The 14,716-nt window shown below is 40.1% G+C and overlaps 1 protein-coding gene across 1 annotated transcript in view; it reads right to left on the bottom strand.

Annotated features, from left to right (window-relative positions):
• The window catches only part of NTN1 (netrin 1), a 281,192-nt gene that overhangs the window by 84,231 nt on the left and 182,245 nt on the right, over nucleotides 1-14,716 (bottom strand). The window contains exons 4-5 of the mRNA XM_053710026.1: nucleotides 2,827-2,976; nucleotides 1,174-1,227 (exon numbers count right to left, since the gene is read on the bottom strand). Of these exons, the coding sequence (XP_053566001.1) occupies nucleotides 1,174-1,227; nucleotides 2,827-2,976 (204 nt within the window). The remainder of the gene's footprint in view (nucleotides 1-1,173; nucleotides 1,228-2,826; nucleotides 2,977-14,716) is intronic.

The following is a 14,716-nucleotide window of genomic DNA, read 5'->3' as shown; positions in this document are numbered from 1 at the left end:
TGCGGCGGGTTCAGGGAGCGGCGGTTTAGGGGTTAATATGTATAGAGTAGCTTGCGGTGGGCTCCGGGAGCGGCGGTTTAGGGGGTAATAACTTTATTTAGTTGCGGCGGTGTAGGGGGGGTCAGATTAGCGGTGTTTAGACTCGGGGTACATGTTAGGGTGTTAGGTGTAGACAGCTCCCATAGGAATCAATGGGATGTCTGGCAGCAGCGAACATGTACTTTCGCTATGGTCAGACTCCCATTGATTCCTATGGGATCCGCCGCCTCCAGGGGTGGCGGATTGAAAACCAGGTACGCTGGGCCGGAAAAGTGCCGAGCGTACCTGCTAGTTTTTTGATAGCTAGCGAAAGTAGTGAGAATGTGCCGCACTTGTGTGCGGAACATCTGGAGTGACGTAAGAATCGATCTGTGTCGGACTGAGTCCGGCGGATCGAAGCTTACGTCACAAAATTCTACTTTTGCCGGTCTCGAGCCTTTGATAACTAAGGCGAATCAGCCTCGCCACAAATACGCTGCGGAATTCCAGCGTATTTGAGGTTGACGGCTTGATAACTACCCCCCTATGTGGACTATCCATTACACAGGAGACCGTAATGATCACATAAAGATGACATATCCCTCAAGCTCCCAAACAACAGCTGGAGGTGATACTTTATGGTGATTCAACTTTTTCTCTGTTAAAGCTGAAATAGGGTTTCCAAATACCGAAGGCCTGTTCTGTAACCCTAGTCTATAAGACAGAGCTATGCTTCTGAGGTCTGCATACATATAGCATCTATACATGTATTTACTTCTGCATATCGGAATAAATATCACCATGGTTTACAAAAAGAGGTGTGTGATTACTGAGCCCCCTGCAAAAGTATTATGCATCGCAATAGGAAGTTTCCTTCACTATAGTTTGCAGACTGATAACGGCCATCATACTGTCAACGTCATCGGAATACGGGAAACTACAGAAATATATGTAGGTACAGTACTTACTTTTTTTTTAGCTTATGATTTACATGGCATTAAACTGTAAAATTACTCCCAGCTTTGCCTTTTAAGAAATCACTTGGATATTTGAACTTAATTTAGGTTAGAGAGGTCAATTTAGCCTCAAACCACTAGAATTAGACATCATCTTCTCACAAAGCGTTTGTAGTTTACATGAAATATAAAAACCTACCTGCCGGTTCTTCTGTGCTGCTTGACACTGTGGTTGGAGGGGCCACTGGAATCTCTGAGAAGGAGGGTTGGAAGGAATAAGAGTTAATAGTTATTTTAAATGATATTTTGGCAATCATAACAAATGACTGGTCATATCTTCTGAGAAGCCATTCCATATCTACACATTTGTAACAATTTATCAAATCCAGTCACATTATTTTAGTGTCTCATTCTTGTCTCTTTGTCATGTACAGTAGTTGCATTGTTTAGATATTCGAAGCATCTATATGCAGACAATATAAACAGGAGCAAGCTGAGAAAAATAGTAAGGGGGGGGGGGGTTATAGCAGACATTGATTTTTGTGTGTTTTCCACCAAAGAAACAACAAGAATAGGTTATCTAGCCAGTATAGTAAATGAATGGAGACATCTTTGGAAGATTTCATGTTAAAACTAGACTGGTTGGACTTAGAATTAAAAAGTCAATATTCTTTATATTTGTCATATAACCAATTTGCACAGAGTTTTATTTACTTGCACAATCAAATGAAATATGAAGACGTAATCACAATTTTTTCTGCCATACAGGGATTAATACACCTGAGGTTCTGTTTATGGCAGTTACAATCATTTCTTCAAATAAGGATCTCACTTCCAGAGAGTTCTCCAAACATTTCCAGGGAGAGTAGCTAATGATATTCCATCCTGAATCAAGCAACATAGTTCTCAGAACATTGGCTTAAGTTGAAGGTCTATGTCAAGGTCAGGTGCCTGCCATCACCGCTAACTTGACTGTTGTCAAGTGCTACATTGTTCTATATTTTTGAAACATTGTCATATTTTGGTTCTTGAGCTACAAATATTAGTATTAGTTACACAGTCAAGTTACAGTGCCATATACTCAGCTATGTGGTCTGCTAGTTACTGTATGACCGGGGGCTTTCTGGTGACTACTTGAGTTAACCACACAGCATAAGGCTCAGTGTCTCTGCCTAAATAACTCACAGTATGCGTTAATCAAAGATTCACGGATCAGTTTTAATAATAAAGATTCACTATATGGAAGACTATGATGGTTGCTGGTTATACAAATTGGACTGCGTTCTTTACTCAGCAGGAATTCAGCCACTCATTTTCACTAACATTATGATGTACATGTGATTGCACCAAATTAATTATTATTATTCACAAACAGCTTCCATGTTAGTAGGCTACGTATTTTAGTATGTATTTGTCCCTCAGTGTGTGTGTGTGTGTGTGTCATGTATGTGTAATATTGTTTGATAATTGTATCATTGTATTAATGTACAATAGTGAATGTACAGTGTAGGTATGCAATTGTGTATGCATGCACCTGCAATGAGTTTTTATTGTGGGTCACTAATTGTTGTGTATTTTTGCATGTGTCAAAATGTGACCTTTTGCACACCACCTAAACCCTTAAGAAAATAATTTGTGAATCCAGTTCTTGATTGATTGCCCTAATCCTTTTGTGTGTAGATGCATGTAGTTAAAAACTAATATTAATTTAATCTGGGAAATTATAAAAGTTTATATTCATTTATACTCATGCCTGTGTGGATCTGCTGTCAGTTATTGCCTGAGCATGTGGCACTGCGGCTTTACATATGTGGGTTAGAATGTTACATGCAATAATAGTCATGACACCTACTTATGCAGGGGGCAATGGGTGAGCGGCTTTGCTGGTAGCCTTTGGCACATCGATTGCACGTTATGCCAGTCACTCCATCTTTGCAAGGACATTGCCCGGTGGTTTGATTACAGGTTTTGCCGGCCGCACCCACCGGATGGCAATCACAGGCTGCAGGGGGGAACAGACAAGAAGGGTTTGAGACAAGGGGAAAATAAAAACAAGCTAGAAAGGCAAAAGAAAAATAACACATTACATAGCAAGGCTGAGTATCACAGGAGAAAAAGAGAAGCTGGGCTATGAGCAGGGATATAGCAGTGGGTATACACCATGCAGGGTGTCTACAAAAGCATATACAGATGTTGTCTCTCTGCTAGGAGAACCAAGGTAATGGATTGCTGTGGTAAGGAAAGGGTTAAATATAATGTAACTACAAAAATTTCCTGACAATCTTTATTTTCTATCAACAGTAAATCATCTAAGTTAATTAGATAAATATAGACTATAAGAGACAGATATTACAAGGCTTGAAATCTAAAAAAGTAGAATTAAAAAACAAAACAAAACCTTTGAACAGTTCTGAGCCTTCAGTGTCAGTTGTTTGATACATCCATGTTTAGGTTAAATAGGTACTTACCTTCATAAAACACTGCCCTCCTTTTGTCTTGCTCCTATCAAGATATCAGAGAGTCTGACTATTGTCATGGGGGTAGTTAGGGAAAGATTTTCACTCTGACCTTCACCTCACTGGTGAGGACACTAACACGGTACACAATAGTTTACTCAAGAAGATGTAAGGCAGGACCGGAAGCAACCACCAGTTGTATTGATAGACCCATAGTCCATTTCCACTGTAAAGTACTACTCTGGGTGCCACAAATGTCATATGTGCCAGTCCCATATAATTATACACACTTGTGTCTGCTCAATTACAGTTCAGCTTCTCTGGATAAGTTCATAGTTCTACACTTCTACGCTTAGAGAAGTATCTTTCGATGATGAGTTTTCCCAATGATTCCTCAAGTAATACAACTCCTCAAACCTTCCTTTCTAACATCATATTTTAACCAGGTGACCTCTTTTGCTTTTCTCATCTCTTCTTGACTTATCGACATCTTTAAAGGGATGTGAAACATCCAATTTTTCTTTCATGATTCAGATTCTAATTTAGTTCTATTATCACATTTTTTTCTTTCTCTTCATATCTTATGTTAAAAAGCAGAGACATAAGCTCAGGATTGTGCATGTGTGTGGAGCACTATATAGCAGCTGTTTTGCAAGAATGTTATCCATTTGTAAGAGCACTAGAGGACAGCACTATAAGAATGTTATCCATTTGTAAAAGCACTAGAGGGCAGCACTATAAGAATGTTATCCATTTGCAAGAGCACTAGAGGGCAGCACTATAAGAATGTTATCCATTTGTAAAAGCACTAGAGGGCAGCACTATAAGAATGTTATCCATTTGCAAGAGCACTAGACTGCAGCACTATAAGAATGTTATCCATTTGCAAGAGCACTAGAGGGCAGCACTATAAGAATGTTATCCATTTGTAAGAGCACTAGAGGGCAGCACTATAAGAATATTATCCATTTGTAAGAGCACTAGAGGGCAGCACTATAAGAATGTTACCCATTTGCAAGAGCACTAGAGGGCAGCACTATAAGAATGTTATCCATTTGCAAGAGCACTAGAGGGCAGCACTATAAGAATGTTATCCATTTGTAAAAGCACTAGAGGGCAGCACTATAAGAATGTTATCCATTTGTAAGAGCACTAGAGGGCAGCACTATAAGAATATTATCCATTTGCAAGAGCACTAGAGGGCAGCACTATAAGAATGTTATCCATTTGCAAGAGCACTAGAGGGCAGCACTATAAGAATGTTACCCATTTGCAAGAGCACTAGAGGGCAGCACTATAAGAATGTTATCCATTTGCAAGAGCACTAGAGGGCAGCACTATAAGAATGTTACCCATTTGCAAGAGCACTAGAGGGCAGCACTATAAGAATGTTATCCATTTGCAAGAGCACTAGAGGGCAGCACTATAAGAATGTTATCCATTTGTAAGAGCACTAGAGGGCAGCACTATAAGAATGTTACCCATTTGCAAGAGCACTAGAGGGCAGCACTATAAGAATGTTATCCATTTGCAAGAGCACTAGATGGCAGCGCTATAAGAATGTTATTCATTTGCAAGAGCACTAGAGGGCAGCACTATAAGAATGTTACCCATTTGCAAGAGCACTAGAGGGCAGCACTATAAGAATGTTATCCATTTGCAAGAGCACTAGATGGCAGCGCTATAAGAATGTTATCCATTTGCAAGAGCACTAGAGGGCAGCACTATAAGAATGTTATGCATTTGCAAGAGCACTAGAGGGCAGCACTATAAGAATGTTATCCATTTGCAAGAGCACTAGAGGGCAGCACTATAAGAATGTTACCCATTAGCAAGAGCAATAGAGGACAGCACTATAAGAATGTTATCCATTTGCAAGAGCACTGAGGGCAGCACTATAACAATGTTATTCATTTGCAAGAGCACTAGAGGGCAGCACTATAAGAATGTTATCCATCTGCAAGAGCACTAGAGGGCAGCACTATAAGAATGTTATCCATTTGTAAGAGCACTAGAGGGCAGCACTATAAGAATGTTATCCATTTGTAAGAACACTAGATGGCAGCACTATTCCCTGGCATGTAGTGCTCTATACACCTACCTGGGTATCGCTTCAACAAATAATATCATGGGAACAAAGCAAATTTGATCCAAGAAGTTGGAAGCTTTTTAAAATTGTATGTTCTGTCTGAATCACAAACGTATATTTTTTGGGTTTCCTATATCTTTAAAGTCTAAAAATCAAAATAAATCTTTACAAAAGAATCGATTTATGTCAAAATCACCCTGGTACCTTATAGGAGCCGTGGTGGGGCAAGAAGAACGTGCAAAGGAGATGCAATAGAGAAGATCAAAATGTAGCTCAGAGGGGAGCGTGATACAAAAGAAAATGTACCGAGTTGTTGATGTGAAAGAGTAAATAGGTCAGAATTCTATGGTAATACAGAAGAGAGAGCGCGGAGGGAAGTGAGAAGTCAGTTAAAGAACTGCAAGAGTCGTGAGAGAGCTGGTGAGAGTGCATGAGTGAGTGAGAGCAACAGTTACATATAAGTGAGAGACTGAGGGCCTGATTATCTAACATTTGCTGGATCAGACATTAAAAACCATGGTGCTTGCAAGAAGCCGCTTATACAAAGTAATAGAGCACGCTAGAACATCCAAAAATATATTTAATGCACACAGTAGAAATTGTAATAAAATTATGGTCCACATGCAAAAACGCTGTAAAATTTATATTTAAAATTCAAAGCGTATTTTTCTTCTTTTTGTAAAAGTTGTCTTCCTGCTCTGTCTAAATATTTCCCCTGCAGTTCTCACTGCTTTATCTCGCAAACTCAAAGGTGGTGTCAAAATACTTTTTGCTTTTTAATATTACCCTAATAAAAAAATCACATGCATGCGAAACTATGCCCCCTGCTAACTGCCCCAAGATGGCGTCCCTCGAATTCCGATTGGCTGATAGGATTCTATCAGACAATCTGAATTAAGGTAGGAAAAATCTGATTGGCTGATTGGCAGCCAATCAGATTCAAGTTCAATCGGATTGGCTGATCCAATCAGCCAATCAGATTGAGCTCGCATTCTATTGGCTGATCGGAACAGCCAATTGAATACAAGCTCAATCTGATTGGCTGATTGGATCAGCCAATCGGACTGAACTTGAATCTGATTGGCTGATTGAATCAGTCAATCAGATTTTTCCTACCTTAATTCCGATTGGCTGATAGAATCCTATCAGCCAATCGGAATTCGAGGGACGCCATCTTGGATGACGTCACTTAAAGGAATATTCATTCGTCGGGTAGTCATCAATTGAAGAGGATGGCTCCGCGTCGGCTTGTTTGAAGATGGCTCCGCTCCGCTCCGGATGGATGAAGATTGAAGACGCCGCCTGGATGAAGACTTCTATCGGATGGAAGACCTCTTCAGCGCCCCTTGGATGAAGATTTCTACCGGATGGAAGACCTGTTCAGCGCCCCTTGGATGAAGACTTCTATCGGATGGAAGACCTCTTCAGCGCCCCTTGGATGGGTGAACACGACTCAAGGTAGGGAGATCTTCAGGGGGTAGCGTTAGGTTTATTTAAGGGGGGTTTGGGTGGGTTAGAGTAGGGGTATGTGGGTGGTGGGTTTTAATGTTGGGGGTGGTTGTATTTTTTTTTACAGGCAAAAGAGCTGATTACTTTGGGACATGCCCCGCAAAAAGCCCTTTTAAGGGCTGGTAAAAGAGCTGATTACTTTGTAATGTAGAATAGGGTAGGGACTTTCATTATTTTTTTTTTTATTTTATTTTATTAGGGGGCTTAGATTAGGTGTAATTAGTTTAAAATTCTTGTAATATTTTTTTATTTTCTGTAATTTAGTGTTTGTTTGTTTTTTTTAATTTAGTTTAGTTTATTTAATTGTAGGTATTGGCTAGTAATTTATTTAATTAATTTAATGATAGTGTAGTGTTAGGTTTAATTGTAACTTAGGTTAGGATTTATTTTACAGGTAATTGTGTATTTCTTTTAGCTAGGTAGTTATTAAATAGTTAATAACTATTTAATAACTAGTGTACCTAGTTAAAATAAATACAAAGTTACCTGTAAAATAAATATAAATCCTAAAATAGCTACAATGTAATTATTAATTACATTGTAGCTATCTTAGGGTTTATTTTACAGGTAAGTATTTAGTTTTAAATAGGAATTATTTATTTAATGATAGTGTAGTGTTAGGTGTAATTGTAACTTAGGTTAGTTTTTATTTTACAGGTAATTTTGTCTTTATTAATAACTATTTAATAGCTATTGTACCTAGTTAAAATAAATTAAAATTTGCCTGAAAAATAAAAAATAAATACTAAAATAGCTACAATATAATTATTAGTTATATTGTAGCTATATTAGGGTTTATTTTATAGGTAAGTATTTAGTTTTAAATAGGAATAATTTAGTTAATAAGAGTAATTTTTATTTAGATTTATTAAAATAATATTTAAGTTAGGGGGTGTTAGGGTTAGTGTTAGACATAGGTTTAGGGGTTAATTAGTTTAATATAGATGGCGGCGGTATAGGGGGGGCAGGATAGGGGTTAATAAATTTATTGTAGGTGGCGACGGTGTAGGGGGGGCAGATTAGGGGTTAATAAGTTTAATATAGGTGGTGGCGGGGTCCGGGAGCAGCGGTTTAGGGGTTAAACAATTTATTTAGTTGCGGCGGGGTACGGGATCGGCAGGATAGGGGTTAATAAATTTATTATAGGTGGTGGCGGTATAGGGGGGGCAGGATAGGGGTTAATAGGTATTATGTAGATGGCGGCGGGGTCCGGGAGCGGCGGTTTAGGGGTTAACATGTTTAATATAGTTGCGGCGGGGTCCGGGAGCAGCGGTTTAGGGGGTAATAACTTTATTTAGTTGCAGCAGTGTAGGGGGGGACAGATTAGGGGTTTTTAGACTCGGGGTACATGTTAGGGTGTTAGGTGCAGACGTTTCCCATAGGAATCAATGGGATGTCGGGCAGCAGCGAACATGAACTTTCGCTATGGTCAGACTCCCATTGATTCCTATGGGATCCACCACCTCCAGGGTGGCGGATTGAAAACCAGGTACGCTGGGCCGGAAAAGTGCCGAGCGTACCTGCTAGTCATTTGATAACTAGCAAAAGTAGTCAGATTGTGAAGAACTTGCGTTCGGAACATCTGGAGTGACGTAAGAATCAATATGTGTCGGACTGAGTCCGGCAGATCGTAGCTTACGTCACGAAATTCTACTTTTGCCGGTGTGTAGGGCTTGATAACTTAGGCGAATCAGCCTCGCCACAAATACGCTGCGGAATTCCAGCGTATTTGAGGTTGACGGCTTGATAACTAGAGGCCTAACCCTCGAAGATCCACTTACAGTTTTTGAATACCGGACATCCATCCTCATCCAAGCTGCAGAAGTCCTCAGCGAAGCCGGGAGAAGTCTTCATCCAAGCGGGCCGAAGTCTTCATCCAAGCCGGCAGAAGTCCAGACGGCATCTTCTATCTTCATCCATCCGGCGCAGAGCGGCTCCATCTTCAAGACATCCGGCGCCGAGCATCCTCTTCTTACGTCTTCTGAAGAATGAAGTTTCCCTTTAAATGACGTCATCCAAGATGGCGTCCTTTACATTCTGATTGGCTGATAGAATTCTATCAGCCAATCGGAATTAAGGTGAAAAAAATCCTATTGGCTGTTGCAATCAGCCAATAGGATTGAGCTTTCATCCTATTGGCTGATTTCTTTGGGACAATGCCCTGCAAAAGGCCCTTTTAAGGGCCATTGGTAGTTTATTGTAGGCTATGTTTTTTTTTTTATTGGGGGGGGGGCGGCTTTTTTTATTTTCATAGGGCCCTTAGATTAGGTGTAATTAGTTTAAATATTTGCTAATTTATTTTTTATTTTTTGTAACTTAGCGGGGGGTGGGGGGTTGTAACTTTTTTGGTATTTCTTTGTAACTTAGTAATTTTTTATAGTAGATTTAAATAACTTGAGTAGGGTTAGGTTTTTAAATATGTAATATAGTTAATTTAATTGTTAGTTTAATGTAATTTTAGTCTAATAGTTAGGGTAGGTTAATTAGTAGTTTAATATAGTTTATTTTAATTCTAAAGGTAAGTTTAAATTTATTATAAGATAGGGATGAGTTAATATTTAATGTAAAGTTAGCGGGTTGCTAGGTTTAGGGGTTAATAACTTAATTTAGTTTATGGCGATATGGGGGCTGGCGGTTAAGGGGTTAATAGGTTTAGTAAGTGGTAGTGATGTGGGAGGCCAGGGGTTAATACATTTATTTAGTTGCAATGGGGTCCGGGAGCGGTGGGATAGGGGTTAATTCATTTATTTACTTGTGGCGGTGCTGGGGAGCGGCGGGATAGGGGTTAATATATTTATTTAGTTGCAGGGGGTCTGGGAGCTGCGGGATAGGGGTTAATAACATTATGTAGGGGCGGCAATGTCGGGCGGCATATTAGGGGTGTTTAGACTCGGGAGTTATGTTAGGGTGTTAGGTGTAAACGTAACTTTTATTATACCAAATAAATCAATGGGATATCTGGCAGCATCGAACATAAGCTTTCGCTGCTTTCAGACTCCCATTGATTCCTATTACATCTGCGGCCTCCAGGGTGGCGGATTGAAAACCATGTACGCTGGGCCAGAATAGTGGCGAGCATACCTGTTAGACGTTTGATAACTTGCAAAAGTTGTCAGATAGTGCTGAATTTGTATTCGGAACATCTGTAATGAAGTAAACGAATGTGTCAGACTGAGACCGGCGGATCGTATGTTACGTCACAAATTTCAACTTTTGCCGGTCTGTAGGCTTTGATAAATGAGGCGAGTCAAGCTCGCCACAATTACGCTGCGGAATTCCCGCGTATTTGCGGTTGACGGCTTGATAAATAGGCCTCATGGTCTCTTACAGAATCTTGCAAGCCCAGAAACCTTTAGCTAATCAGGCACTGCGAGCAAAGTGTGAGAGGAAGAGTGACAGAGAGAGTGGAAGAGAGTGACTGACATGAAGAAAGTGACAATAAATCCAGAATGTGGCAGCAAAACAGGAATTTATTATAAACATACAAGGGAACAGCAGAGAGTGACTGAGAGAGAGAAAGAGAGAGAGAGAGGAAGAGACAGTATGGGAAACACAAGCAGGAGAAGCTGTTAAAGAGTCAGTGGCAGAAACAAGAGAGAAGTAAAAACTTGGGGGCCAATTTACCAATGTCTGGCTGTAGCGTATTATGTCTGCCAGACATCGCTGAATGCTGATGCACAAGCAGTTCTAGTGCAATGCCTGCTAGCGGGGGATGTCAATCAGCCGGATCATATAGGATTGTGGGTGGATTGATGTCCGCAGCCTCAGAGGCAGAGTCTTAAGACCGCTGCTTCATAACGGCTGTTTCTGATGAGCCTGAAGGCTTGTGCGGAATCAGGGGCATCAGGGGCCATTTCGCCCTTGATAAATCAGCCCCTTGGAGAAAAAAGAGAGAAACATTGAGTGCAATAAATAGTGAAGGGGCAGTGCAGATTCTAGCAGGGAGCAAGAGGTGGAACACCCACAACTAAACCTAGAAGTGTTTGCCCCCTGTAATAAGGTTTCTAGAATCACCAGAAGTGTGTGTGTGTGTGTGTGGGGGGGCTAATGGCTAGGATGCCAGTCTGGAAATCTATAGGTGTCTGGGGCCACACAATGCTCTCCTACAAAAGTCCCCACTCTTGGTTCAATCATTTGTTATTTTACCCCATGGGTGCAAGTTACATACAAACAACCATTTTACCTCTTCAGCAGCTGCACCACATATAAACAGTAGTGATACCTTTCTGTGCCATATTTATTATGCATTAAGGCATAAGGGAGCCTTTTACATTTAACTAAAACCCACCGACATTCTAAGTGTCCAATATTTCTCATGAAGATGTTGCTGTACAATCTGCTAAAATATGGGACACCTTGCAACACTACTAAGGGCCCATCAGCTTATTTTACTTATATTGTAAAAAAGTGCATCTCCCCCCCCCCCCCAGTGAGATACACAGATCCCAAAGTAAAAAAAATGCCTTTATAACAATCCCTGAGTGGTAAACTGAAGATGCATCTAATAGACTCTCATCTTACCAGAATCAGACCCTTGATATATAGACTTGATATAGCGCATTTTGGAATATCAGGGTCTTCTAAGTCCACACAGAACCATTGGCTGACAAATGTCTTTTTGATATGTTCCATGCTCTCCTAGTTCAATTTAATCATAAAGCAGAAGAGATAAGAACTATATTTATCAGCCATAAAATTGTTCTCAGTGTCAGACTGACTACTACGGGCCATACAAGTAATTATTTTATTTGCTGTCTGAAGTCACCAAAAACATAATAACTTGTTACTGTAACATACTACTTGGCTCATGGGTGGTGAAAGGGTTAAGGTATAAGTTATCCCAGGCACAAATGAACGTGTTTTACTTTAAATTCCAGCACTGCAGCAGCTGTTTACCTGACTGACAGATGACAGCTTGTGAGCAAAAGATAAAAATATATGTAAAATGAACAAACGTAACAGCTCAGATACACAATAGAATAAAAAACAAAAAAACTAACGAGCAAAATTACTGATTGAAGCTGTCATTTATTTGTCATTCAGCATGTCAAGAAAATAGCAAACTGCATTAACGTTTATTACAGTGTTTTTATATAAAACATAAATAAATTAAAATGTCACATGGAATTTCACTGTTAGTACACTTTGGTCCTAGCAGGGGCTGAGCCTATAAACATGCCACTGTCATTAGTACACTGTGGCACATAACCATGTCACTGTCATTAGTACACTGTGGCACATAACCATGTCACTGTCATTAGTACACTGTGGCACATAACCATGTCACTGTCATTAGTACACTGTGGCACATAACCATGTCACTGTCATTAGTACACTGTGGCACATAACCATGCCACTGTCATTAGTACACTGTGGCACATAACCATATCACTGTCATTAGTACACTGTGGCACATAACCATGTCACTGTCATTAGTACACTGTGGCACATAACCATGTCACTGTCATTAGTACACTGTGGCACATAACCATGTCACTGTCATTAGTACACTGTGGCACATAACCATGTCACTGTCATTAGTACACTGTGGCACATAACCATGCCACTGTCATTAGTACACTGTGGCACATAACCATGTCACTGTCATTAGTACACTGTGGCACATCACCATGTCACTGTCATTAGTACACTGTGGCACATCACCATGTCACTGTCATTAGTACACTGTGGCACATAACCATGTCACTGTCATTAGTACACTGTGGCACATAACCATGTCACTGTCATTAGTACACTGTGGCACATAACCATACCACTGTCATTAGTACACTGTGGCACATAACCATGTCACTGTCATTACTACACTGTGGCACATATCCATGTCACTGTCATTAGTACACTGTGGCACATAACCATGTCACTGTCATTAGTACACTGTGGCACATAACCATGTCACTGTCATTAGTACACTGTGGCACATAACCATGCCACTGTCATTAGTACACTGTGGCACATAACCATGTCACTGTCATTAGTACACTGTGGCACATAACCATATCACTGTCATTAGTACACTGTGGCACATAACCATGTCACTGTCATTAGTACACTGTGGCACATAACCATGTCACTGTCATTACTACACTGTGGCACATATCCATGTCACTGTCATTAGTACACTGTGGCACATAACCATGTCACTGTCATTAGTACACTGTGGCACATAACCATGTCACTGTCATTAGTACACTGTGGCACATAACCCTGTCACTGTCATTACTACACTGTGGCACATAACCATGCCACTGTCATTAGTACACTGTGGCACATAACCATGTCATTGTCATTACTACACTGTGGCACATAACCCTGTCACTGTCATTACTACACTGTGGCACATAACCATGCCACTGTCATTAGTACACTGTGGCACATAACTATGCCACTGTCATTAGTACACTGTGGCACATAACCATATCACTGTCATTAGTACACTGTGGCACATAAACATGTCACTGTCATTAGTACACTGTGGCACATAACCATGTCACTGTCATTAGTACACTGTGGCACATAACCATGTCACTGTCATTAGTACACTGTGGCACATAACCATATCACTGTCATTAGTACACTGTGGCACATAACCATGTCATTGTCATTACTACACTGTGGCACATAACCATGTCACTGTCATTAGTACACTGTGGCACATCACCATGTCACTGTCATTACTACACTGTGGCACATAACCATGTCATTGTCATTACTACACTGTGGCACATAACCATGTCACTGTCATTATTACACTTTGGTCTTAGCAGAGGCTGAACTTTTAAATAATGAAGGTGCAGCAGTTGACTCTAAAGGGTTAATGCACCTGCATCCTTACATAAGTCACAGTGCATTGGGGTCAAAGGAATGTGAAAACACCTAATTAACACCTGGTCTGTCAGCCTGAACATTTGCAAAAGATTATACTAAAGGTCACAAGATATATTTATCACATGGCGCACAAAAAGGTGAGAAATTCAGAGGAACCAGAGGGGGAACCAGGAGGCGGAGGAACCAGAATCATAATGGACACAACCACTGAGAAACTTGCAGTTATTCCAGAAATGCTGTGAATTTTTATGACGCTTTACTGAGCTAAATATAATTTGATTTATGATGGTAAACACGCCAATCAGACTTCTTTACTTGAGGTAAAGACAGAGATTATATACACATGCTCCTAAATCATTTGTAGAGTAGCTCTTCAGTGCCGCAACACACAGTACTGTTCTCAACAGCAATTAAAGTGTTAATAACCAACACCTTTTAGGTGCAAGGATAAGGATGCTAAAACCTCTGGACCGAACCTAGATAAATACTGCATATAGGGAGATTTCTTAATAGCTAACATGAGAAACAAGAAAACCAGGGACAATAAGAATCAGTACAACCGGGGACGATGAGAAACATAAAAACCAGGGAAAATTAGAATCAGTACAACCGGGGAACATGAGAAACATAAAAACTGGGGAACATGAGAAACATAAAAACCAGGGAAAATAAGAATCAGTACAACCGGGGAACATGAGAAACATAAAAACCCGGGAAAATAAAAAAAATAAAAACCAGGGGGAAAAAAAAAAAAAACCAGGGAAAATAAAAAAAATAAAAACCAGGGAAAATAAGAAATATAAAAACCAGGGAAAATAAAAAAAATAAAAACCAGAGAAAGT

The sequence above is a fragment of the Bombina bombina genome, chromosome 1 (assembly GCF_027579735.1).
Source record: "Bombina bombina isolate aBomBom1 chromosome 1, aBomBom1.pri, whole genome shotgun sequence".
Classification (NCBI taxonomy): domain Eukaryota; kingdom Metazoa; phylum Chordata; class Amphibia; order Anura; family Bombinatoridae; genus Bombina; species Bombina bombina.
This window is presented reverse-complemented; position numbering and strand designations above follow the sequence as displayed.